Consider the following 26,301-nt stretch of genomic DNA (forward strand, 5'->3'; position numbering starts at 1 on the left):
ACATAGGTAAAAGTAAAAGTTCCCCTTGCACATCTGTGCTAATCATTTCTGGCTCTAGGGGGCGGTGCTCATCTCTGTTGCAAAGCCGAAGAGCCAGCGCTGTCCGAAGACGTCTCCATGGTCACGTTGCCGGCAGGACTAAATGCCTTCGAAGGCGCACGGAGCGCTGTTACCTTCCCACCAAAGTGGCCCCTATTTTTCTACTTGTATTTTTTTTTACGTGCTTTCGAACTGCTAGGTTGGCAGAAGCTGGGACATGAAACAGGGGCTCACTCCATGACGTGGTGCTAGGGATTCAAACCTATATATATATATATGAATGAATGAATCACGGAGACACCCTGCTACCAAACAGAGGTCACAACGGATGAAAAATTGTGTACATACCTGAGGGATATATTCAAGCTTCAATTCAGGAACCAAAAAAAAAAAAAAAAAACTTCTAACAAAACTCGTTTCTTTAAAAGGATACCTTTAAAAAAAAATTGCGATCTAAACAAGGAGTTTCCCTTGGAAAAGCTGGGGGTGATGGGGGTGGCGGGTTGAGGCGTTGGGACAAACAATGTCCCACATGTCCTGTAATCCTAGATTTGGTTCTAAAATCCCCAAATCGCATCAAAAGGATGTGGAACAGCTGGGTTGATGCATGTCAGCCACAGCCATGGTGTCCAGTTTTCACCGTTCATCCTTTGCGCCATGACCAGCATCCAACCTGGGTACCGGGTCCTATTTTAGACATCGCCAGCAAGTCTTTGTCCCCAAAGGCACCGTCTTCAAGTAAATCACAGGGTCGAGGGCAAGTCCAACTTTGGGAGATGTGGGTGAGAACTTCGGAGGAGACGCTTTCATTCAGAAGGTGGAAATTCGGATCACCCCAAACTCAGTTAGCAGCGCGATGGTTAGAAAGACCACATAGTAGGCTATGAGGCAATAGCCATACATTGGGCCCAGATGGAAGCACTGGGCGGGCACTGAAAGGAAAGAAATGACTAGGCTGAGGCCCAGGGCACCTGCTAGAATCCATACCAAGAGGTCGTCCGGCTCGAGCTGCAAAGAAAGAGAAAAAGAGCAAATAATGAATAGAGGAGAGTAGAATAGGGAATAGAGAAGAGGAGTGGAGAGTAGGGAACAGAATAGAAGGGAAAGGAAGGGAAGTGAAGAGAAGGCAACAGCAAGAGGAGAGATGAGGAGAGGAGAGGAGAGGAGAGGAGAGGAGAGGAGAGGAGAAAGAAGAGAAGAGGAAGAGAAGAGAAGAGAAGAGAAGAGAAGAGAAGAGAAGAGAAGAGAAGATGGAATAGAGTAGTTAATAGAAGAGAAGAGAAGAAGAGAAAAGACAAGAGAATATGGAATAGAGTAGAGTAGAGTAGGGTAGGGTAGGGAAGGGAAGGGAAGAAAGAAAGAAAGGAAGGAAGGAAGGAAGGAAGGAAGGAAGGAAGAGAAGAGAAGAGAAGAGAAGAGAAGAGAAGAGAATTCTTTATTGGCCAAGTATGATTGGACACACAAGGAACTTGTGCATAAGCTCTCACTGTACATAAAAGATACAGTCATCATAAAAATACAATTATCATAAATAGTAAAATACAACACTTAGCGATAGTCATGGGATGCTAAATAAGCAATCAAGATACATCCTACTAGGAAACTAAATAAATCAATATAATTTGTAAACATGCAAGCAAGAAAGTTATAGTCGTAAGTAGAAAAGGAGATAGGTAATAGGAAAGATGAGAAGAATAGTAATACAGCTTTACTAAATACTTTGGATGGAGGAAAAGTTTCAAGCTTCATCTAGTTTGACCCTTTTGAAGTGTGCAGGGAAAGTCACCAACTCCTCCTCCTCCCTCCTCCTCCTCGCCAACCCCACTCCCTTCTAACACTGATGGTGTTACCTAGTATGGTAATGAAACGTCTGCAAGAAAAGCCAAGCTGAGAGAGCACCAAAGACCTCTCATTTCAACCCTGAGCTACATACATTCTCCCCTCTTGGCATATCTCAGTTTGCACTTCCTGAATTCAGAGCCAGCTGCCTTCCAGCTGCAGAAATATTCCCCGTTCGCTATTTAGACAGGAAAAAAATATCACTCATCTGCTTTCCCCTCTCCGGAAGGGCCAAGAGGAAATAAAGGAAGCAAAGAAATAAAATACATCGCATGACATATAGATGTTCCGTACCCTCACTACCCATTTGTTGCTCGACATTTGCAAAAGGCAGCCCAGCCCGACGCCGACAAGCATATCTGGGAGAGAGAGTTCAGGAGAAAAGATTCCACAAGTTTTACTGGCTGTGCAACAACCAGGTTTGGAACAGGCTGATTCGGCTGATTGCTCTTCTCTGCACTCTTTCCAGAGTCTCACTCGTCATATCATGACCACCAAAACTGGATGCAGTATTTCCAAGTGTGGCCTTATTACCAAGGCCTTATAAAGTGGTATTAACACTTCAGGTGATCTTGGTTCTATCCTTCTATCCTGCAGCCCAGAACTGCGTTGGCTTTTTTTGGCAGCTGCAGCACACAGCTGGCTCCTACTACTAGGACTCAACCAGGGGTGGGATTCTACCAGTTCGCACCTATCCGCTAGAACCGGTTGTTAACATTCTAAGCAGTCGGGAGAACCGGTTGTTAGAAGAAGTTACTGGGCTAATCCTGTAAGGAAGGCAGGAAGGAAACATTCTGGTGTTGCTTACAGAAACTGCCTCTCCGTTAACCCTTATTACATTCTTGGCAGGATTAGACTTCCTGTCTCAGGAACTTCTCTGGAGTTTTTTTCCCCTCCTTTGCTGGTACTTTGCTTGTGTGGAGTGACCGTTCAAAGCTACAATGGAACTGAAAAAAGTGACATGACCATTTTTCACACTTATGACTGTTGCAGCATCCCCCAGTCACAAGAGGCCAGGCGAGGAGATGCGCGCCTCAATGTGAGTGATATTGAGTTGGCCACGCCCAGCCAATAACATGACCCCCAAGCCACGCCCACCACCTAAGCCACGCCCACAGAACCGGTTGTTAAAAACATTTGAATCCCACCCTGGACTCCACCGACCTCCTTGCTTGGAATTGAGCCCTGCCAATTCCGCTAAAAGGATACTGAAGATGATACCCCCGAAACAGGCTGAAAAAGCCATCCTGGGATAACCTTGTCGTGCCATCGTTAGGTCGGAGAACATGTCTGTTGGGAGAAAGAGAAGACAAGCTCGGCATAAGAGCATTCACTTCCTGGATACAGGTTTGCTTTAGTTCAGTTGATCGCCAGTTTATTGCCACCTCGTGCCACGAAATTAAATGCCCCGGCTTGTTCGACTTACCCCCGATGCTGTTTCCCCAGGCGAGCAGCGTTAAGCCCAAGACTGTGTTGCTCAGGTGGAAGATGATACCCAAGGTCTGGAGGATGTTCACCACTTCCGTGGCCGCCGCATTGATCCACATGGCACTGACAAAGAAGCCCAGGAAGGCAAACAGCTGTGGCCAGAGGGAAGCCCAAGGAGCGTAGGAAGAGAGAGCAATGAATGCACTCGTCCCGTTAAATCATGGTTTTGTTTTAGCCTGGCCTATGGTATAAGCTGGGGTCGGTCTTGCAGCCCAGCAAAGTCCTTTCAAACTTTTCCTTTCCTTTCCTTTCCTTTCCTTTCCTTTCCTTTCCTTTCCTCTTTCCTCTTCCCTCCTTCCTTTCCTTCCCTTCCTTTCTCTTCCCTTCCCTTCTTCCTTTCCTTTCCTTTCCTTTCCTTTCTTTTCCTTCCCTTCCCTTCTCTTCCCTCTTTCTCTCATCTTTCTTCCTTCCCTTTCCTTTCCTTCCTTTCCCTTCCCTCCTCCCTTTCCTTCTTTCCTCCCTTTCCCTTCCTCTCCTCTCTCCTCCCCTCATCTCCCCTTTCCTTTCCCTTCCCCTTTTCTCTCTCTCTTTACCTCTATGTCTTCCATATTTCATCTATGTACTATATCTCCACCTCTCTCTTATCTCTTCCGCTTCTTACTTTCCTTCCCTTTCCCTAATTTTTTTCCACCTTTATTTTTTAAAATAATTTAAGGTGGCGAGCACACCTAGTCCGCCTTCTTCCTCCTGTTTTCCCTGTAATACCAACCCTGTGAGGTGGGTTGGGCTGAGAGTGACCGAGGTGGCTTTCATGTCCAAGGTGAGATTAGAACTCAAAGTCTGTCCGTTTTTAGCCTGATGTCTTAACCATTAGAGTAAACTAAGTTTCTTTCTTTCTTTCTTTCTTTCTTTCTTTCTTTCTTTCTTTCTTTCTTTCTTTCTTTCTTTCTTTCTTTTTCTTTCTTTCTCTCTCTCTCTCTCTTTCTTTCTCTCTCTCTCTCTTTCTTTCTTTCTCTCTTTCTTTCTTTCTCTCTTTCTTTCTTTCTTTCCCTTCCTCTCTCTCTTTGTTTCTTTTTAGCCTGATTCCTTAACCATTAGCACAAACTAAGTTAGTTTCTTTTTTCTTTCTCTTTTTTTCTCTCCCTTCCTTTTCTTTCTTTCCCTTCCTTCTTGTCTCTCTCTCTTTCTTTTTAGCCTGATGCCTTAACAATTAGCACAAACTAAGTTATTCTTCTTTCCCTTTCTTTTCTTTCTTTCTTTCCCTACCTTTCCTTCCTTCCTTCCTTCCTTCCTTCCTTCCTTCCTTCCTTCCTTCCTTCCTTCCTTCCTTCCCTTCCCTTCCCTTCCCTTCCCTTCCCTTCCCTTCCCTTTTGCTCCTGCTCAGTCTCTCTGAAACATGTTTTCACTTGAACCTCTGGAGACTGGGAAGGACATAAAAACAAAATCAACAGAAAAACCGCCAGAAATCATGTTCTCGCCCCTTCACACATGCGTCATTTTAAGCCACAGCTGCAAAGATCCAGGCCAACAGGAAGCAGTGGTTTATCATGCTAACTGACAATAAATACACTTTAAAACACACATTATGGCTTCGTACAGCTTCTCTGAACCTAAGCACCCTCCAGATGTATGGACAAAGTGTGGCTCGTGCTAAGGATTCTGGGAGCTGAAGTCCACGTCACTGGATTGAGAAAGATCCCCTTAGGGAATCTTGGATTAGATCCAGGTGGTTGCACAATCCCTTCTATTGCTGCATTCACATTTTTTAAGAGAGTGGGTAAGTTGGCTGCAGCATAACTATGAGATCAGAGAGGAACTGCCGGGGACAGAAAATTTCAGTCTGAACTGCTTCAAAATTCCAAATATCCCATTTGGATCCAGGAAAAAAAACAAAACACAATTGTGTGTTTCGAGCAGAAGAGAAGGATCCCAAATTCAAAAGAGAGCGGTTTTGGGCGGAAAACAAATGCTCAGAAGTGCCCGTTTTGCATTTAAAATGGGATCTTTGCCTCTGAGATACCTCTAGTCAAAGTGTTTTCCACATCCTAGCACGGAGCTCCAGAAAAGGAACTTGAAAAAGGTAGCCGTTGACGTGGGCAAAATACAAATCGTTCACTTTTCATTTCTCCCCAGAGAAATGAAGCAAATATTTTGTTATTACACAAAAACTCCCTTCCAAGACTAAAAGCCTCCATGAAAATAAAAAGAAGTCCAGTTCGGCTACGACGAATCTCTTGGACAAATAATTCAAATTCCAAGCAATGGGTGGAAACTAATCAAGGAGAGAAGCAACTTAGAACTAAGGAGAAATTTCCTGACAGTCAGAACAATTAATCAGTGGAAGAACTCGCCTTCAGAAGTTGTAAATGCTCCAACACTGGAAGTTTTTAAAAAGATGCTGGATAACCATTGGTTTGAAGTAGTGTAGGGTTTCCTGCCTAGGCAGGGGGTTGGACTAGAAGACCTCCAAGGTCCCTTCCAACTCTGTTATTCTACATCTATGCCATTTGTTCACCAGTTCTCCATTTCTGTTTCCATTCTTTATACTTTTGATACGTGCCACACATCTGGAGGAGGCTGTCATTGGGAAAGGGTGGAGCGGTCATTGGTTAAGACCTACTTTCCACATCCTTTCCACATCCTCTATTGCAGTCAGCTTAGGCCTGGCCTTTCATCTTTGTGGGAATCATAGGTGTGATTGCTTAACTACATCAGCCGTGGAAGGGTTTGTCAATTTCAGAAGCCGAATGTGGGGAATGTCTAGACTGGATTCCACAATTCCAACCGCATCTAAAGTCCTAGCGCAAGTTTCCCCCAAGACTCACAAAGTGGCACCTGGGCGGTTCTTCATTCCTGGTGACGCAAAAGAGAATAGCCGCCAAAGTAGCTCCCACCAGGACCACGAGACCCCAAACTGGGAAGACTCCCTGGAGCTTGTAAAGACCATCTGCAACACAGATATTGGAAGATGGCTGTCAGAGGAATGATGGAGTCTGTCATCTGCACCGCTATCCGTGCCTGGTTTGGTTCTGCAACCCAACAAGACAGACACAGACTCCAGAGAGGAGAATTAGGGCTGCAGAAAAGAACAGTGGCTACCGACCTGCCTTCCATGGAGGGCCTGTATCTTGCACAAGTCGCAAAGAGGGTGTGAAAATATCTACAGATCCCTTCACATCCTGGACATAAATTGTTTCAACTCCTTCCCTCAAAACGAAGCTATAGAGCACTGCACACTCCCAGAATTCCTCCTCCAGTCATGTTAGCTCAGGAATTCTGGGAGTTGAAAGTCCACGAGTCTTAAACTTGGCCAAGTTTGAAGACCCTTGTTTTACATCATCACCCCCATCCTACTCATCCTTCAGTCTCTGGGCTGTGTCATCTTCGTGGCTCTTTCATACGTTCCCCCAACTTGGCTCCAAATTCCTTTTCCTGTTCTCACACCTGTAATGCCGCCCCCCTTCTAACTGGGAGTACTGGAGAGTGAAATGGAGACGATTTATACATCGTGTGTGTGTGTGTGTGTTTGAGATCAAGAGAGGTCCTTCCTCCTGCTCACTTTTAGCCACCTTCCAAATTACACAGCCCAATTGGTGAAGGGAAAGGTGAGAACTTACAGGTTCCAGATTTCAGGGCGAGAATGCAGATGAGAGGGCCGGTGATCAGATGCAGACAATTCAGAGGCCTTTTCCAGTTTTGATCGTCCCGGTCAGGGTCAACGATAGGTACGGTCAGTAAAAGGATCAGCTCGACAGGAAGCTGTAGGAAAAGAAGCAGCTATTAGCGAGTTGCCCAGACTAGAGATTGTACCTGCACTTCTATAGAAAGAGGGACTAGAACTTCTGGTCTCCTGGTTTTTGAACTTGGTGCCTGAACCCTTGGTTAGACAGGGTCTTATTGGTGAGAAGAAGAAAAAACCTGGAAGCTTTTCAGGGGTCCTTGGTGCTCTCTGAGCCTGGTTGGTTTTTTTGCAGACGTATCATTACCAAACTAGGTAACACCATCAGTGCTAGAAGGAAATGGGGGTTGGAGAAAGGAGAAGGAAAGGGGGAGGAGGAGGAGGAGAAGAAGAAGGAGAAAGAGGAGGAGGAGGACTGTGGGGTTCTTGGTACACTCTGAGCATGGCTGTTTTCTTGCAGACGTTTCATTACCAAACTGGGTAACATCACCAGTGCTAGAAAAAAAATGGGGGTTGTGGAGTGGAGGAAAAGAGAGAGGAGGAAGAGGAGGAGGAGGACGACGACTGTGGGGTCCTTGGTGTTCTCTGAGGTTGGTTGTTTTCTTACAGACGTTTCATGATCCTGCTAGGTAACATCATCAGTGTTAGAAGGCAGGGGGGTTGGGAGAATGAGGAGGAGGGAAAGAGGAGGAGGGAAAGAGGAGGAGGAGGAGGAGGAGGAGGAGGAGAACAACGCTGACTGTGGGGTCCTTGGTGCTCTCTGAGGTTGGTTTTTTTTTGCAGACGTTTCATTACCAAATTAGGTAACGTCATCAGTGCCTGAAGGGAGTGAAATTCACCTTCTGTTTACATACAAGCAGCTTCTCAAGGAATCCCCAACTCAAGACAATCAAACATGAAACAATAGCCTAATCCAGGGACCACTAAGAACCCTCCCCACGTCACCGACAGAGCAAGGTGGGATTCGAGCTCACGGTCTCTCGCTTTCTAGCCTGGGGTGCCTTAACCACTAGACCAAACTGGCACTTATGAAAGGTCACCGTTCCTTATGTCTCGGACTGAGTCACCAGCATCATTGCCACAAGAAATACGAAGGGGGCACGGCGCTGCCTGTAACTTTACGCCTTGGAAACCACAAGGAACATGTGAAACCAAAGGAACTGCATTATTTATTATCAACAAATGTGGAACGACTGTTCGGTGTGTCTGTGGGCAAACCTCCCAAACGCCCAAACCTCCCCCGTATTCCTCATGTGTTTCTTCTAGAAGGAAGAGAAAGAGAAGTCACGAGCTCTTTTGGCTTCAAGGACAATAGAACTTGTCGGTCTAGTGCTTTGCAGAGATGCAACGGGAAGAGCCCTGACCTTTAAAAGCCTATCTCTTAAATGTCCACTCAGCAGAAATAATGTTGGTTCTGGAATGAAAACTGATGGGAAGAAATGATAGGGAGAAAGACACAAATTTCTCCTTTAGTTTCATGGTGGGGAATTTGGAGGTTCTATCCCAGGGGTCGGCAACCTGTGGCTCCAGAGCCATATGTGGCTCTTTCATCCCCCCCTTGCTGCAGCTCCCTATTGCCGGTCGGCTCCACAATTGATAGGGCTTTAGGAAAAAGGACGCTGCGCTAGGAGGAGAGGCTATGGTGGGGGGAACGGGACTTCCGGTCCGCTCCAGAATTAACAGATAATCAGAGTTGGAAGAGACCTTGTAGGTCATCTAGTCCAACCCGCCACCCAAGCGGGAGACCCTACAACATTTCTGAAAAATGGCAGTCCTGACTCTTCTTGAAAGTCTCAAGTGATGAAGCTCCCAGAACTTCCGAGGGCAACTTCTGTTCCATGGGTTGATTGTTCTCCCTGTCAGAAAATCCCTCCTTGTTTCCAGGTTGAATCTCTCCTTGTTCAGTTTCCATCCATTATTCCTTGTCTGGCTTACAGGCGCTTTAGAAAATAGCTTGACCCCTTTGAACGCGGCCTTCTGGTTACAAACTAAAAATAGGATTGTCAACAGGATCGCCAACATCCGATGACGGATACGGCACAAGGACAAGATCGATGCAGTTTAGAAGGGCCAGAAGCTTTTAGATGTCCCCTGAGGAGACACTGCACCATTTAGATTCAAGGTTTCTTTTTATTTATCTATCTATATATAAGTGAAATACTCCTCACGCATCATCACAAAATCTCCAAAACCATAAAGCCTACAAACTTGAAATCTGGCATTTATGTTCCTCTTGGCTTCTAGGGGCTCACTAAGAAAGGATTTTTCAAAATGAACTTAGTATCATAGCCTTAGTATTTCCTATATTATTATTATTATTAACATGCTCTGATGCTAAGGAGTTCGACTCCCCCTGCCCACCTGAAAAGAAATCTCTTCCAAATGCAAAACACAAGCAGAGGAGAGGGGTTTCAATTTTATTTTCACAGCACCAAGCAGCTTTAGTACAGAACAGTGGAGCAAAGCCACATCCAGGCTCCCTGCTGTCTCCTTGCCCACACAGCAAATACTGTTTTAGTTTCCAAACAGCCCTCAAGTCTCACACACATTGACAGGACACTGGCCAGATGAATATTGATGGATGCTGGTAGGCAGAGGCAGAATTTTTCCCCCTTATTTTCCTCCCCCAAAACTAAGCCCAATCACATAGTTTCGTAGCGAAGCACGGGTATCGAGCTATGTATGAAGAGGGAGGGAGGGAGGGAGGGAGAGAGAGAGAGAGAGAAAAAGAGAGAGAGATTCATATATATCTCAATATATATAATTATATGAAAGATGTAGCTCTCACCTTGCACGCCTTGAGCAGTTTCCAATAGCAAGGCTTCCTCCTCCACTTCCTATAATCCAGAGGGTTGATGGACTGAGTCAGAATGCGGAACGTCGTCTCCTCCACGGGCAACAGCGGTTGATATTCTTCCTCTGTACAAGCGAAAGAAACAAGAAGCTCTAAAAGACGGTCAGGACTCAAAACGTCTCATTCTCTCTTGCATTTCTTGGAGCCTTCAAGTCAATCATAACATTTGGCCATTGCCAAGATTTGTTACTGCACTTTTCCAAGCCGGGATAGAAATGGTTGGTTATTTCCATTTTAGGGTCGAGAGAGTATAGGATGGATCCAAAGTCACCCAGCTGGCTTTGTGTCTAAGATGGGGGCTAGACCTCAGAGGCTCCTGGGCTTCTACTGTGTTTCCCCGAAAATAAGACCCTGTCTTATTTTTTCATTTTTTTATTTTTGCCACCAACGAAAGGCACCAGGTCTTATTTTCGGAGGATGTCATCCGCTGACTAACGTCACTTTACGCACATCGCCCCCTCACCGGCCTCCTTTGTGCTGTCAGAGGCATTCAGGAATTTCTTCTTCTGCGGCCGGCAAGGCTTTCTTGAAGAGCCAATAACAGACGATAACTCAGGATCGATCCAGAGCTTTGTTATCAGCTCCAGAGGCCTTGTCAGCCTTGCAGAAGAAATGGGACGGCAAGGCAGGTGTCGGGATGCGCTAAGCCTGGCTGCAACGGTTCAAAGGTAAGTAGTAGGGCAGCTCCACCCTAGCTTAATTTTTATCTGTCCACTCTGGCGTGGTCGGGGCCTTAATTAGGGCTTATTTTAGGGCTAGGATTGGGCACACGTGTAAAAATCAATTGGCTTTCAGGGCAGGTCGTATTTTCAGGCAAACAGAAAAATTCAACCAGAATAGGGACTTTGTTCCCTCCTTTCTGAAGATCCTCAGGAAACAAGGAAACCTCTCAACTTTGTTCGCTGAAAGCATTTCGGCTTGAGAATCTTGTAAGGGAAGAGCATTGTAGCCCTCACAAACAACTAACATCAATTCTAAGCCATCTTTGTGCTTGGAAAATGGAGAATGCCTTACCCCCATTCACATTTGCATTGTCACCTTCTTCAGAATCCGTTGAAAGCTCTGGAGTGAGAGAGAGAAGGAGAGAGAGAGAAAACACGTTTGTCATATGCGTACAATGCAAATCTTGAGCTTCAGGTGACGATGTAAAGCAAGATGATGGAATATTGAACGAAGTTTGCCTAGCACGATTTGCTCTGGCATCTCAGATAGGCAAGATCCATCATCATCTTTTAATGACCCCATAATCCCTTGCTGGGTGGAGTCTAGGCAACTGAATAGAGTTGTGTGTTTACTGGCCGGATGCCCTACCTGTCACCAATGCAGAGGTTTTTTTTTTTCCAGCGGACATATTCTCAACGTGCCCAGAGAGAGAAATATCTGCCTCTACATAGGATTGAACTCACAGCCTCCTCTAGGTCACTGCAACACTCATCTCAGATAATTGTCCTCTAATTATTTCCTAGCAGGTCACTTTGTACCAGTAGTTGCCACCAACTAAATTCCTGTCCTTCTCCATTCAAAACACAAACCCTTCTTGTAGAAGAGATAGGAAGCTGAAGCCAACTGACATCTTTCCTGATCTTTGATCATGTTGGTTTGGAGCTCATGGGGCCTGGACTATTGAACATCTTGGAGTCCACCCAATCTCTGGCCTACAGATAGACCACCCCTCACCTGGTTCTGGATGGCTGGATGGGGCCGATCTTTCCCTGCGCTGTCTCTTATGAAGCCAAGTTGAAACCACCACGGTCAAGACATAGAAGATGTAAAGTCCAAGGAAACCTGTGAATGAGAGACATCGCAGCAGTTGACGTTGTCTTCTCTGCTCATCAGGCTTTCTCCGGTTCAGCGTACAAGCTAATGAATCCACTTCATATATATTAAATCAATTTCAAATAAATTAAAAAGCTCCTGCCTAATGAGTTTCCATAGTAAGAAAAGAAGCCAGCTCTAGTAAAAGCATTGTATGAGGTTAAGTATTCTAGGGACGTGGTGGCTCCGGGGCTAAGAAGCTGAGCTTGTCGATCAGAAAGGTCGGCAGTTTAGCAGTTCGAATCCCTAGCGCCGCGTCACGGAGTGAGCTCCCGTTCCTTGTCCTGGCTTCTGCCAAATTAGCAGTTCGAAAGCACGTAAAAATGCAAGTAGAAAAATAGGGGCCACTTTGGTGGGAAGGTAACAGCGTTCCGTGCGCCTTCAAAGGTGTTTAGTCCTGCCGGCCACATGACCACGGAGACGTCTTCGGACAGGGCTGGCTCTTCGGCTTTGCAACCGAGATGAGCACCGCCTCCTAGAGCCGGAAACAACTAGCACATATTACGTGCGAGGGGAACCTTTACCTTTATTTTACCTATCCGTGTTGGTCAAAATCAAGTAAACCTGAAGAGGGATTGTCTTACCTCCCAACAAGAATTTTTTTAAGCCCCCCCCCCCACCCTTTGCCTCCTAATACCTACTCAGAGCTTCGGCCAAGGTGACCTGTTCAAAATAGAGAGCCACAAAAGTCAGGAACACTGCAACCATGTAGAAGATGGCATCCCGCAGGAAGGGACGAGAAGCGGCAGTGAAAGGCCTAACAAGGGCGATGCCACCAGCGACTATCGTGGTGACGAAGATGCCAGCACCTAGTAAAAAAACAAAAAGAGAAGGTGGGTGGAGGGTCTTTCTTTCTTTCTTTCTTTCTTTCTTTCTTTCTTTCTTTCTTTCTTTCTTTCTCTCTTTCTTTCTTTCTTTCTTTCTTTCTTTCTTTCTCTCTTTCTTTCTTTCTTTCCTTCCTTCCTTCCTTCCTTCCTTCCTTCTTTCCTTCCTTCCTTCCTTCCATTTTCTCAGCCATATATACTCTGATGGGATGTGAGAATGGCCTTGGGAGACAGGAGGAAAAACTTCAGCTGAGACAAGGGTCTGATAAGAGAAATCTGGGTCTAAAGGAGGAATGGGAGAATGATCTCAGATAATTGTTAGATAGATGATAGATAGGGAGGGAGGGAGGGAGAGAGAGAGAGAGGTGTGTGTGTGTGTGAGAGAGAGAGAGAGAGAGAGGGAGAGAGAGAATTGAGATAGATAGATGTATATAACATGTGTATATGTGTGTTATATATATCTATGGGTAGATCTATACTTTCTTTTGAGAGCAGGCAACAGAATTTCATTTTTAATGTGGGCCAGTGTGCTCACAATAAAAAATGACAATAAAGATTATCCCAAAGGGAATACAGCAAGGAAAGTTTTGGCCATGCATTAGATTAAGCTCCGTAGATACTTACTTGATAGCATACTGAATTGAAAGCAGGCTTGCACCCTGCCAATCTGAGCACCTAGGTCAATGGTAGCTTATTTATTTATTTATTTGATTTGTCAAATGCTTATAATAGAAATAAGAATAAACATAAGTATAAATACATGAAATAGGTATGAATAATTGGGGACAATAGGACAGGGACAGTAAGCACGATTGTGCGTTTATGCACACCCCTCACAGACCTCTTGGGAATGGGGTGAGGTCAATTGAGGTTAATTTGAGGGTAAAGGAGTGGAGGATTTGAGCAGGTGACAACAGAGTCAGGTAGTGAGTTCCAGACATTGGCCACTCTGTTGCTGAAATCGTACTCCCTGCAATCAACTTATATAAATTAAATTATAGTTGGTTATCTAATCAACTATAGCATAGAACAACAAGCAGAGCTAGAGGGGCAGAATTAAGTGAGTCATCAGCCTAGAATCATTACATTCCCACAGAATGTCTAAATCGAGTCCTCTTGAATTTCACGGACTCTTATCTCCCACCAATTGAAATCAGTTGACTAGATTCTTGGGCTCAGCCTTGAGCAATATATCTTCTTGACTCTGGCTTAAAGGCCCGGTCCCCATTCTTGGTGCGCAACACAAGAGTTCAAACACACCTTGGTTTGAGACAGGACACAAACCCAGCCATTCCCTTTGTCATTCTTACCAAAGAGAGCTCCGATGGCTAGCCCAGCCGTCCGGGGATCAGAGAACGCAACCACGGCGCTGAAGATATCAGGTGCTCCGTTTCCAAAAGCCAGAAAGGTGACACCATGGAGGAAGGGCTAAGGAAAGAAGAGCCACCACGACCACTGCTGGTCTGTTCAGGAGTGGGCTTCATTTCATGATTCTGCTGGCCTGGACGTCCTCAGTGCCAGCAAAGTCGGGGAGCTGATTACTTGCCATAAAGCTTATTATACTCTCTATATATAAAAGCGAAAGACCACTCAAGCATCATCACAAAATCTCCAGAATCATAAAGGCTAAACTTGAAATTTGGCACCTATGTTCCTCTTGGCCTCCAGGGGCTCACTAAGAAAGAATTTTTCGAAATGACCACCAGAGCGTTAGTATTTCCTATATTATTATTATTAACACGCTCTGATGCTAAGGAGTTCCACTCTCCCTCCCCACCTGAAAAGAAATCTCTTCCAAATGCAAAACACAAGCCGAGGAGAGGAGTTTCAGTTTGTTTTCACAGCAGCAAGCAGCTTTAGTACGGCACAGTTGAGCTAAGCCACGCCCAGGCTCCTTGCTGTTCTCCTTCTTGCTCACACAGCAAATACTGTTTCACTTTCCAAACAGCCGTCAACTCTCTCGCACACTGACAGGATGCTAGCCAGATGAATACCGATGGATGCTGGTAAACAGAGGAAGATTTTTTTTCCCCTTATTTTCCTCCACAAAAAATTAAGCCCGATCACATCGTTTCGTAGCGAAGCACGGGTATCCAGCTAGTATAGAACAATTTGGAAGGGACTTTTTTTTGGGGGGGGGTGTCTTTTAGTCCAACCCCCTGCTAGAGCAGGCGATCCTATGGATAAATGGCTGTCCAAACTCTTCTTCAAAACCTTCAGTGTTGGAGCACCCACAACTTGCGAAGGCGAGTGGTTCCACTGACTGTTTTCACTCACAGAATTGGCGTATGGTTTGCTTGGGAGGAAAAGAAAGCTAGCCTCTTTTGAAAGATATTTGTCCTTTGGGGTCTGCTCAAACATCTGATGATGATGATGATACTCAACATTATCATCATCATCATCAATCATTTAATTCAAAGTGGTTTCCATTGCCATTTCAAGCCTGCAACATTTTCACCAACCCTTTCTGACTGTACCCAAATTCTCCACCCAACTCTTATCTTCCCTGGTCCACCTTCTCCATTTTATGGGTTTGTCCTTCTGGGACCTTCTCTTTCACCACCCACTTTGTGACTCCCCCCCAAAGGACAGGATGGAGCGGGGCCCTACGAAAGGATACTGCCACATTATGAGCCAGACGCAGCTTGGTGGAGATGGCCGATAAGTTAGGGCAGAAGCTAGAAAGAGAAAGAAAGAGAACGATTAAACATTTCTGAAATGCTACTTCCCTTCTCATCGCTGTCCCTCCCTGCCTTGTCTCCTGCAGGTAACTTCTCAGTTCAAGACTAATAACAGAATAACGGAGGTCTTGGCTCTTCCATCCCAAGGACCGGCCCATAGATTTCCACTGCTCTCCTCTCCCTTCTGCGCATTCGTACGTCAGACACTGGGCCCAGTTGTTCCTCCTCTTCCTCATCAGCCACCTCCAGACCTGGGGACTATTGACTCTCCATCTGAGGGCTGATATACAGCCACGGTGTCTATTCTTCAACCCCAATCCATCTTTTGCACACGAGAGGAGAAAACAGTTTGTGAGCCAGAAGGTCCTATCTGAAGAAAGCCTTTGGCTCCGAAAGTGGGATTTAGATTCTGCGTTTACCACTCACAATTTCTCAGCCGTGACCCCAAGGATAACGAAGAGGTAGAAAAGCCAAATGACCTACAAGAAACCAAAGACAAGGGCATTTGCTGTAAAACAGGAAGTGGAAAAACAGCATCCAACCTTCCCAACCAGGTATGTCACCTGCCCCAGATGGTTTGAGACCAGGGGTGGGCTGCTGGGGGCTCGCAGGGGCTCGGGAGAGCCCCTAGCTAGTGGAGCTCGGACAGCCCCCAATTACCTCAGAAAGACACGCAGAAAGGGAAAGCTCTTAATAGGCTTAATTGAACTTCTGGGCATTCAGCCAAGAGCATTTCACACCTTGTAAAAGCGTGGCAAGCTAGATAAGCAACCCAATCAGCGCTTGCAAGGGAGAGCCGTGGAGGAAATCAGATAACATAGCCATTAGCTTCCAAGGGGATGAATTCGCAAATAGCGCACATTTGGTGCGCGTGCACGCAAAGTGTGTGCGCACACACACACAAAATGTGCCCGCCAAGTTACACCCACTGAACGGGTAGTAAAACGTTTTTGAATCCCACCACTAATTCCAGCTATCTGGTATGATCCATTGCATGGCAGGTAAAAGTACCCAATTTTGGGGGGGCAACAGGAACTTCTTAAAAATCTCGAAGGAGAGGGGGGAAAAAGAACCATCCAAGGAGAAAAAATAAATGGAGAAGTCTTCTTTCTCGCTGAGATTCTTACATAGAGGGTTATGGCCAAAGGTTGCAGAGCCGCCGGGAAGATGCAGAAAACTCCGTTGAGGTAGTTGAGGAAGCCACTGTCCATCTTGCAGTTCGGGTTATGCCGGATGAAGGAACAACGGTCCGACTGATTCTGTTTTCCCACTTCTCTGCACTGGAGTGGAGACCAAGAAAGTAAGAAAGCAGGATTAACCGAAGGGAGATTCCATGGGAGCAGCTTGGTTACAACCTGTCAGCTGCCGCCTTACGCTTGTTTGCGCTTCGCTGTTATGCGGTGACAGGCTGCCATGAACTGTGAGCAGGAGGAATGAAGGAGGAACACTTGGGAAATAGAAAGTAGAAACTGAACTTTCTCGAGAAGCTGCCTCAAGGTCACCCAGCCGGAAGAAGGAGAGGGTTGCATACCAAACTACACTTGGACTGACCGTTATGAAAACGGATCTTGTCTAACCCTGATTGGTTACAAAGGGGTGAGCAATGAGAGATGGTTAAGGGATAGAAAAGTAGAACTTAGGAATTTGGGCACGCAATTCTCGGTTCCGGCTTTGCAAATACTGCAAAACACTGGACTTCTATTCAAATTATAATTTTCTCAACAAATGGAGCCAAGTATCGTTGGCTCTACTCTATTTCCAGGTTTAAGGAGTGGCGCCACCATTGTTTACATTTTTAAACACCCCTCCCTCCTTTATTAATATGTAGTCAGCCGTGACACACAAAGTATTTTGTTCTTGGCAAAATGAAGTCAAGGTTAGGAGTCAAAAGCATGTGATCTTCTGCTGGTCCTTGTCTTTTTTGAAACCCAGCCAGTCTCTCAATCCTCGGCTCATCTTCTTTTCATGACTCCATAATCCCTTGAGGGGCGGAGTCTGGGCAACTGAAAGCAGCCAAATGTTTACTGGCTGGATGCCCTTCCCTGTTGCCAATGTGGAGTTTTGTTCATCAGATATATTCTCATTGTGGAGAGAGAGAGAGAGAGAGAGAGAGAGAGAGGGAGGGAGAGAGAGAGAGAGAGAGAGAGAGCGCCTCTACCCAGGATCAAACTCACAGCTTCTTCCTGAGTGAGTGAGAGAGAGAGAGAGAGAGCCTCTACCCAGGATCGAACTCACAGCTCCTTCCTGAGTGTGAGATGAGAGCGTCACCTCTAGGCCACCGCACCACTTCTCTCTCAACACTCTGAAGGTGAAAGGAAGGATCCGTGAGGACCATCGATAACGGTCAACTGGTAAAGCCGGCCCACATCTGACCTCTCCTGCACGCGGATCCTTCCTCACCAATGATTCCCAGAAGAGGTCAGGAGAGAGACTAGTAGTTGCATCTCCAACATAGGTCATGCCACCTATTATGAAGCGGGGGACTAGATTCTACACCACCTGAAGCTTCTAAGCGCCATTCAAGTTGTAGGACCAAGAAGTCCTTCCTGATTATCCCGGAACAAGCCGGTTACAGTCGAGAAAATCAAGGCGATAAATTATGAGGCACATCCGGATATTCTAGAAAAGGGCTGGGGGGCCACAACTACACGATCAACTCCAAATCTTTCTCATGGAGTTTGTAAAGAGGCATAGGGTTTGGTCCAGAGGTGGGATTCAGCCAGTTCGGACCCGTTCTCCAGAACCGGTAGCGGAAATTTTGAGTAGTTCGGAGAACTGGCCAATCCCACCTCTGACTTGCCCCGCCCCCATCTCTTCTCCGCCTCCCATTGAGTCCCAGCTGATTGGCTGGGTCTCCTTTGGTTGCCCTGCACAGGAGAACGGAGCTGGAAAGCAGGTTAGTGGGATGGGGAAGGGAATGAGGATTTTGCAGTATATTTTTCCCCCAGGAGTGGGGAGGGAATGCGGATTTTGCAGTATCCTTCCCCTGCCACGCCCGCCAAGCCACGCCCACAGCTGATCGGCTGGGTCTTCTTTGGTTGCCCTGCACAGGAGAACGGAGCTGGAAAGCAGGTTAGTGGGATGGGGAAGGGAATGAGGATTTTGCAGTCATTTTTCCCCCAGGAGTGGGGAGGGAATGCGGATTTTGCAGTATCCTTCCCCTGCCACGCCCGCCAAGCCACGCCCACAGCTGATCGGCTGGGTCTTCTTTGGTTGCCCTGCACAGGAGAACGGAGCTGGAAAGCAGGTTAGTGGGGTGGGGAAGGGAATGAGGATTTTGCAGTCATTTTTCCCCCAGGAGTGGGGAGGGAATGCGGATTTTGCAGTATCCTTCCCCTGCCACGCCCGCCAAGCCACGCCCACAGCTGATCAGCTGGGTCTTCCTTGGTTGCCCTGCACAGGAGAACGGAGCTGGAAAGCAGGTTAGTGGGATGGGGAGGGAAGGGGGATTTTGCAGTCATTTTTCCCCCAGGAATGGGGAAGGAATGGGGATTTTGCAGTATCCTTCCCCTGCCATGCCCACCACGCCACACCACGCCCACCAAGCCACGCCCACAAACTGGTAGTAAAAAATTTTTTTGAATCCCACCACTGAAGAGAAGCAATATTTCTAACTTACGTCCATGTTTGAGCTCTGGGTTCGAGAAATTCGCTCATGACCATCTGCAGAGAAGGATGCTGGGAGCTTGGCGTTCCATCGTCCAGCGGAAGGCCCTACCGCATCCGTCCCCCCGACCAGCAGGAAGGCCGCACATAGGACCCAGAGAGTTTGCATAAGGCCCAGCCAAGAAATTTGCCTCATCATTCCTTGAGACCGCCGTCTAGGGGCCAGGATCGCACATCACGGCATCGGGCGTGGCGAGATCAAAAGAGGCGGCAGCGGGAAAAAGTCCAACCACCAGCCAGTTTCGCAAACTCCAGCCGTTGAGGGAAATGGAGAAGTGAACTCAGCAGAAAGTTGGGGAAGAAGTTACGACGACACCCACTCTGTAGGAGGAAAAGAGAGAATCAAGCAGGATGTAGAATAACGGAGTTGGACGGGACCTTGGAGGTCTTCTAGTCCAACCCTCTGCTCTGGCAGGAAACCCTAAACCATTTCAGACAGACGGTTGTCCAATCTTTTCTTAAAAACCTCCAGCGTTAAAACATCCACAACATCCACAATCCAGTCATTCCCTGGATTAATCGTGGAAGCCAAAGGAAGTTCAGGCTGGTGGAAACGTAAAAGGCAACCCATTAAAAAAAAAGGACATGAAAATGCAATCGATTAAAATATAATAATAAAAATACACAGTCAATCCAGGTCACGGTTATCCCAAGCAGAGGATTCAGCAGGTTCTGACCGGTTCTGTAGGACTGGTAGCAGAAATTTTGGGTAGTTCGGAGAACCGGCCAATCCCGCCTCTGACTGGCCCCACCCCCATCTATTCTCCACCTCCCAAGTCCCAGCTGATTGGCTGGGTCTCCTTTGGTTGCCCTGCACAGGAGAACGGAGCTGGAAAGCAGGTGAGTGGGGTGGGGAGGGAATGGAGATTTTACAGTATCCTTCCCCTGCCACGCCCACTAAGCCACGCCCACAGAACCGGTAGTAAATTTTTTGGAATCCCACCACTGTCCCAAAGGTGCTTTTTCAGAAGGCAACGGGACTTGGTTGTGTGAAAACAGACATAAGTCACTTTTCCCAGTGTTGTTCGGGGCCAACATTCACACTGTTACTAAACGGATGGGTGTAAGCGAAGGACTACCCATATACATTGCAACGGAGGTGTAAAATTTGTTCTAGAAAGTTCCTTCTCACCCCTTTGAGTGGCCTTTGTCTTCTTCAATCGTGGATCCTTGATCGGAGGCCTGGTAAGTTTGAAGGTTTTGCACGGGATCTTAGCGGTTCCTAGCACTGCATTTTTCTGGACAGAGATCTCTGATTTTCCTGGAGATCTGTTGGAGCCTCTCACAGCCACCCCGGTGCTCCTATATCCCTGGAAAAAAAAAATGGGTAAAAAAATCTTATAAAGTAAAAGGTGAGTGGGTGCGGATTAAATTTTTCCTTCCCATATGCAGTAGGTATGATTGATACTAGACAACCTGTGAGCCCTTGGGTTATTGTTTAAGAGTGGCAACTTCAACTCCCAGAATTCCTTAGCCAAGTCTTTAGTCTCAAACTTTTTGCCATGTGTCCTGGGACCACAACCAGCTCAGTCAACAAGAATTCTGGGAGTTGTAGTCCCAACATTCACACATACGGAAGGCATGAAATTGGCGGGCCTTAGTCTGCTGCTAACATTACACGAGGCATGATGGCTCAGTGGTTAAAGACTGCTGGGCTTGTCAGGTGGAGGGCTGGTAGACCGGGTTTGAGACCCGAGCTCCACACAATGGGGTGAGCTCCTGTTACTTGCTCCAGCTCAGCTCCTGCCCACTTAGCAGTTCAAAAGCATGCAACTGTGAGTAGATAAATAGGTACCACTTCAGTGGGAAGGTAATAGCATTCCATGAGCCTCTGGCATATAGCCACACTGGCCATGCGACCAGGGGAATTGTCTTAGGATCACAGATTCCCTCGGCCCAAAAATATGAACGCCATGCCCTGACAGAGAAAAATTTTACCTTTTTAGTCTGCCACATTACGAGTCTCTCCTTGAAACCTGCAAAACTTTTTCCACATTCCGCAAATCCTGAGCCTATTTTCTGTCTGTTGTTAGTTAGAAAACTGCACCAAACTGGAATGGGTTGCAAGAAAAACAACCTTGCAAGTAATTATTTAACGCAGCCCTTGTTTTGCTGATATAAAAACAGTAAATTGCCTCGAGGAATTTCTTCACTTTCACCTCCTTTGGAAGATCCCAATAATTTTTTTTTTTTTTTTAGGTGAATCATTATTGCAAGCTGCTTGCTAAACCAGCCAGACACGTTCTGAATAACAGCCTCAGAAGAAATGAGAACGTTTCTCTGGCTTTCTGGATATTAATCAAGCAATATTTCCTGGTTAATTCCTGTTTTAAAACAGGAACAGCCAACAAAGGTGTCATATCAGTTACCCTGAAGTTTATTCATAAATCTATCTCGTCCTCTTTTCCTTTTACACAATTCTTAAAGGCAACAGCTTTCAAAAGCTCTAAATCAAAGGGAATCCAGAATCTTTTGCCTGGTTACTCATGAATCCAGAGATCTAACTATTGAATCCAGTCGGGCTTCGATCTATATCCCACCCCAGGTCATTCCCACCACTGGGACTGCTGGTGGAAATTTTCTGATTCCTAAATAATGTCCTTCCATGGGCCCAAGGCATGGGGAATCTGACAATGACAAACTATCCAATACACTTGCAGAGTGCAAAAATGAAATGCAAAGCGGGCCATTAGTTTAATTGACTCTAGAGGGGTTTAGAATTCGATTCAGGGGCTATAATTCTATTAAGAAGCAAAGTCTAAAGGCAGCTAAAGACAGCTAAAGTATGTAGGGGCTGGGTTGGGTTACTTTCTGAGTAGGGGAGCTTATATATCCACAAAATATATGCCAAGCTTATACAGTGGACTTTATTTATTTATAACCTGCCTTTATTATTTTTACAAGTAAGGGTGGCGAACATATCAACATACCTTCCTCCTCCTATTTATACCCCATAATAACAACCTGTTGTGGGGGGGGATTGGGCTGAGAGAGGAGGACTGGCCAAACATCAACCAGGTGATTTTCATGGCTCAAGCAGGACTTGAACTCAACACCTCTTGCTTTCTAGCCTGGTGGCCTAACCACTAGACCAAAGGGACTCTTACAAGTAAGTTTACACAAAGTAGGCCAGTTTATTCTCCTAGTAAAAACCCCAGTCTAAAAACCAGGAGGCTGTGGATTCTAGTTCCGTCCTAGGCATGAATGCCAGCTGGGTGACTTTGGGGGCCCTTAGCACTTCACAGGGTTGTTGTGGTAGTGTTAGGGAAACTAGGAGGAGGAAAGTGCATTAGGTATGTTCGCCACTTTGTGTTGCTTACAAAATAAGAACGGGGAGATATAAACAGAAAACAAATATTTGCCCACTAAAACCCAACCGTCATAAATACAAGTCAGTTGCCAAGCATCTGAATGTTGATTACATGACCCCAGGAAATGCTGCAACGGTCATAAGTGAAAAAAAATGGTCACAAGTCCCTTTCTTTCAGTACCGTTGGAACTTCAAAGGGTCCCTAAACGAACCATTGTAAGTCAAAGACTACCTGAATTCTTAGGCTGAGGGGATACTTCACCTGTTTAAGGGATTCCAAGGTGACATGAATGCCCGAGACCTTCGATCATGTCCTTCGGGCTCCACCTAGTCAGCTACTTTCTCGTTTCATCCTCACAACCTTTAAGGTAGGCCAAGCAACAGGTTGCCCTGGCCCCCAAGTCATCCAGCAAATTTAGAATAGAATAACAAAGTTGGAAAGGATCTTAGCGGTCTCAAGCCCAACTCCGCTGCTGAAGCAGGAAACCCTAGATCATTTCAGACAAATGATCGTCCAATCTCTTCTTAAAAACTTCCAGGGTTGGAGCGTTTGCAACTTCCCTCCACACTGTCCAACTGTTTACAAAGTCTGCACTACTATTGCTATTAATCTTCTCATCACTTCTTATGGCCCATCCCATCCCACTTGGGACTGTATGACTGTGACTTTGTCGCTTGTATCCTTACGGTTTATACGGACTGTTTCCTAGTATGATTTGATGGCTTATTTGTACTCTATGACTATTATTAAGTGTTGTAGCTGATGATTCTTGACTCTTGACAAATGTATCTTTTCTTTTATGTACACCAAGAGCATTTGCACCAAAGACAAATTCCTTGCGTGTCCAATCACACTTGGCCAATAAAGAATCCAATTCTATTCTTATTTTTATTCCATTCTATTCTACTCCATTCCATTTCATTCTATTCTGGAGGCAAGTTGTTCCACTGATGAATTGTTCTCACTGTCAGAAAATTTCTCCTTAGTTCTAGGTTGCTTCTCTCCTTGGTTAGTTTCCATCCGTTGCTTCTTGTCCTGCCTTCAGGTGCTTTGGGGAATAGCTTGGCTTCCTCTTCTTTGGGGCAGCCCCTGAGATATTGGAAGACTGCTATCATGTCTTTCCTGGTCCTTCTTTTCATCAAAATAGACATACCCAGTTCCTGCAACCTTTCTTTATATGTTTTAGCCTCCAGTCCCCTAATCATCTTTGTTGCTCTTCTCTGCACTCTTTCTCGAGTCTCCACGTCATTTTTTTTAACATTGCAACAACCAAAACTGGATGCAGTATTTCCAAGCGTGGCCTTATCACCAAGGGGTATTAACTACCTGATCTCGATTCTATCCTTCTGTTTATGGCAGCCTAAGAACCGGGTCCACCAGGATTCAACCCACCTCCTTGCTTGGAAGGGAGCCCTGCCAATTCGGCTTAAAAGGACACTGACCTCCCAAATACAGGTTTGACAGGGTGAGGTCGGAGGACACGTGTAGCCCTGGGGTACGGTCGGGATTTGAACTCCGCTCCTCCAGCCCTCCGCCGAAAAGCGCGCAGAGAAGCCTCCACGCGAGGGGGGGAACCCAACCCCCCCCAACACGCGTTCCCCGTCCTCACGATCGGCCCATCACGCCACCCGGGAACGCGAAGCCTGTAAACAACCTTTTTTTTTTTCCTTCCAGCGGAGCCTCCCCTTTTCTTTCTTTCTTTCTTTCTCTCTCTCTTCCTTCTTTCGTTCCCGGTCCGGAGGCCCCAATCCAGGGGGGAGGGTGGGGGGAATCGCCTCCGCCTTCTTCTCTTATACCTGCCGGCGGCCAAGCCGCACCTGCCCCGACTCACCTGGCGTGCGCAGCAGCAGCAGCAGCAGCCGAACTGGAACCTCGCGCCACCTGGGACTTGAACCTTGCACCCTCCGCTCCTCTTTTCTAGAGCCTGGGACAGACGAGCCCACACAAGCCCGCCTTCTCGTCACCGCCCCGGCTGCGGGCTTAAAGAGACAAGGCCCCGGCGGCTGCTTTGACGAGCAAAGGCTCGGAGCTCCCGCTTCGCTTCCCCGCTCCCACGCACACGCGATGGCTCCCACGCGCCTCCCTTTGGCTTTGCGAGAGAGAGGCTGCAAGCCGGGATGCGCTCCTGGAAGGCCGGTTCTCTCACGGCCCTTTCCCTGCCTGGTTGCCATTGCCGAAGCCAGCAGCCCCCTCTGACCTCGCGTCATCCCAGGGAAAAGGGGGGTGGGATGGGGTGGGGGGGCCGCCGGCTGGCTGGCTAGATAAGGCGAAGGAGTTCAGCCAGGCGAGCGAAGTCGGGGGAAGGAGGCGATGAACTGGTTTGACTCTTCGAAGGTCCCCCCGCCTCTTCCAAACGCTTTTAATAAAACAAAAACACAAAAAACAAAAATGAGATCCAGATTTACAGACCCCTCCCATCCTGGACACAAACTGGTTCAACTCCTTCCCTCAAAACGAGGCTACAGAGCCCTGCACACCAGAGCAACTAGACACAAGGACGGTTTTTCCACCCTCTGCTAAATAAATAATTCCCTCCATATGGTCCAATTATTTGCAAAGTCTGCACTACTATTACTATTAATCTTCTATCACTCCTTATGGCCCATCCCATCCCACTATTCTATTCTATTCTATTCTATTCTATTCTATTCTATTCTATTCTATTCTATTCTATTCTATTCCATTCCATCCCAACACCAACCCAACCTAACCCAACCCAACTCTTCCCAACCCTTCCCATCCCATCCCATTACATATTTTCTATTCTATTCTATTCCATTCCATTCCATTCCATTCCATTCCATCCCAACACCAACCCAACCTAACCCAACCCAACTCTTCCCAACCCTTCCCATCTCATCCCATTACATATTTTCTATTCTATTCTATTCTATTCTATTCTATTCTATTCTATTCTATTCTTATTCTATTCCCTCCTCTATTCTATTCTTTTCCCCTTTCCCCAGCTGGGACTCAATGGGAGGCAGAGAAGAGATGGGGTTGGCGGGGCCAGTCAAGAGGCGTCATTGGCCGTTTCTCCAAACTACTCAAAATTTCCGCTACCGGTTTTCCGGAGCTGGTCAGAACTGGCTGAGTACCCACCTCTGCTAGGGGTGATATGATAACAGTCTTCCAATATTTGAGGGCCTGTCACTCTCCAAAGCAAGAAGAAGCGATGGTTGGAGGATGATAAAAAGAGAGATAAAAAAAGAGAGATCCAACCTAGAACTAAGGAGAAATTTCCTGATAATAAAAACAATTCACCTTGCCTCCAGACATTGAGGGGGCTCCATCATTGGAGGTTTTCTGGAAGAGATTGGACAACCAACCATTTGTCAAAAATGTTTCCTGCTTGAGCAGGGGTTGGACTAGAAAGCCTCCAAGGTCCCTTCTGACTCAGATCCAACTTAGAATGTAGACCATGAGAAGAACAGTTAACCAGTGGAGCCTCTTGACTCCAGAATTGTCTGCTCCGTCCCTGGAGGTTTTGAAGAAGAGACCGGACAGCCCTTTGTCTGGAATGGCTCAAGCAGGGGGCGGGTTGGACTAGAAGACCTCCAAGGTCCCTTCCAACACCGTATTTTGTTTTTTGCTCTCTGTCCTTCTCTCTCTCTCTCTCTCTCTCTAGGATAAAAGCTCTTCGGGCAGACACCACAATGTTACCTGGCCAGGGATATAAAAGCCTTAAGAGCTTAAAGGGTCAGTGTTGGATCTGATTTAATTGCTTTTTTTAGGATCACATGCTCCGGGTCAAGGGAGCCACTGAACTGAGACACCCGGGCACTGAGTTCACGCCCAACTGTCCCTTACTGTATAGTCAGGGAAAAAAAAACAAAAAACCACTGTTTTCTCTCTTTTTGCTGAAACAGAACAAAGTCTGAAACCTTCAGCCCCAAACAAGTGGTCCTTGTTTAGTGACAGCCTTAATTCACAGCAGTAGGCGGTCCTCCAGCCATCACTGAGCCCAGAATGACAGGCATAAGTCACACCAACCGCTAAGCCTAAATAATGTGACCAACCTGATTTTAAGAAATTTTTTTGGTGAGGGGACAGACTTGTTAAACGAATATGGCAATCATGAACTGAACTCCTTGTTCACGATGAGCATTTTTTTTTCTTTTGCCGGACACTGGAAGAAAACATTGTCCAAAACATTGTGAATTGT

General features: G+C 46.5%; 1 protein-coding gene across 4 annotated transcripts; it reads right to left on the minus strand.

The window, feature by feature from the left end:
* Positions 1-455: 455 nt before the first annotated feature.
* On the minus strand, positions 456-24,336 carry SLC8B1 (solute carrier family 8 member B1). Of its 4 annotated transcripts, none has more exons than XM_087913239.1 (17): positions 23,968-24,336; positions 19,958-20,135; positions 18,779-19,146; positions 16,287-16,439; positions 15,586-15,638; positions 15,098-15,156; positions 13,789-13,893; positions 12,296-12,463; positions 11,517-11,624; positions 10,854-10,901; positions 9,774-9,904; positions 6,924-7,065; positions 6,132-6,253; positions 3,305-3,458; positions 3,088-3,168; positions 2,173-2,237; positions 456-1,047 (listed from the first exon to the last, which is right to left on the minus strand). In XM_087913239.1, the coding sequence occupies exons 3-17, from the start codon at positions 18,962-18,964 to the stop codon at positions 850-852; spliced, it is 1,773 nt and encodes a 590-aa protein (XP_087769365.1). In that variant the 5' UTR covers positions 18,965-19,146; positions 19,958-20,135; positions 23,968-24,336; the 3' UTR covers positions 456-849. The 4 variants fall into 4 exon arrangements, with proteins under 4 accessions (XP_087769365.1, XP_087769364.1, XP_087769366.1 ...); XM_087913238.1 differs by having other exon boundaries at positions 18,779-19,369; positions 23,968-24,139; XM_087913240.1 differs by having other exon boundaries at positions 18,779-19,144; positions 19,905-20,135; positions 23,968-24,139.
* Positions 24,337-26,301: the final 1,965 nt, after the last annotated feature.

The sequence above is a fragment of the Pseudonaja textilis genome, chromosome 15 (assembly GCF_049901715.1).
Source record: "Pseudonaja textilis isolate UNSWEBS1 chromosome 15, rPseTex1.2, whole genome shotgun sequence".
In the NCBI taxonomy this organism is placed as follows: Eukaryota; Metazoa; Chordata; class Lepidosauria; order Squamata; family Elapidae; genus Pseudonaja; species Pseudonaja textilis.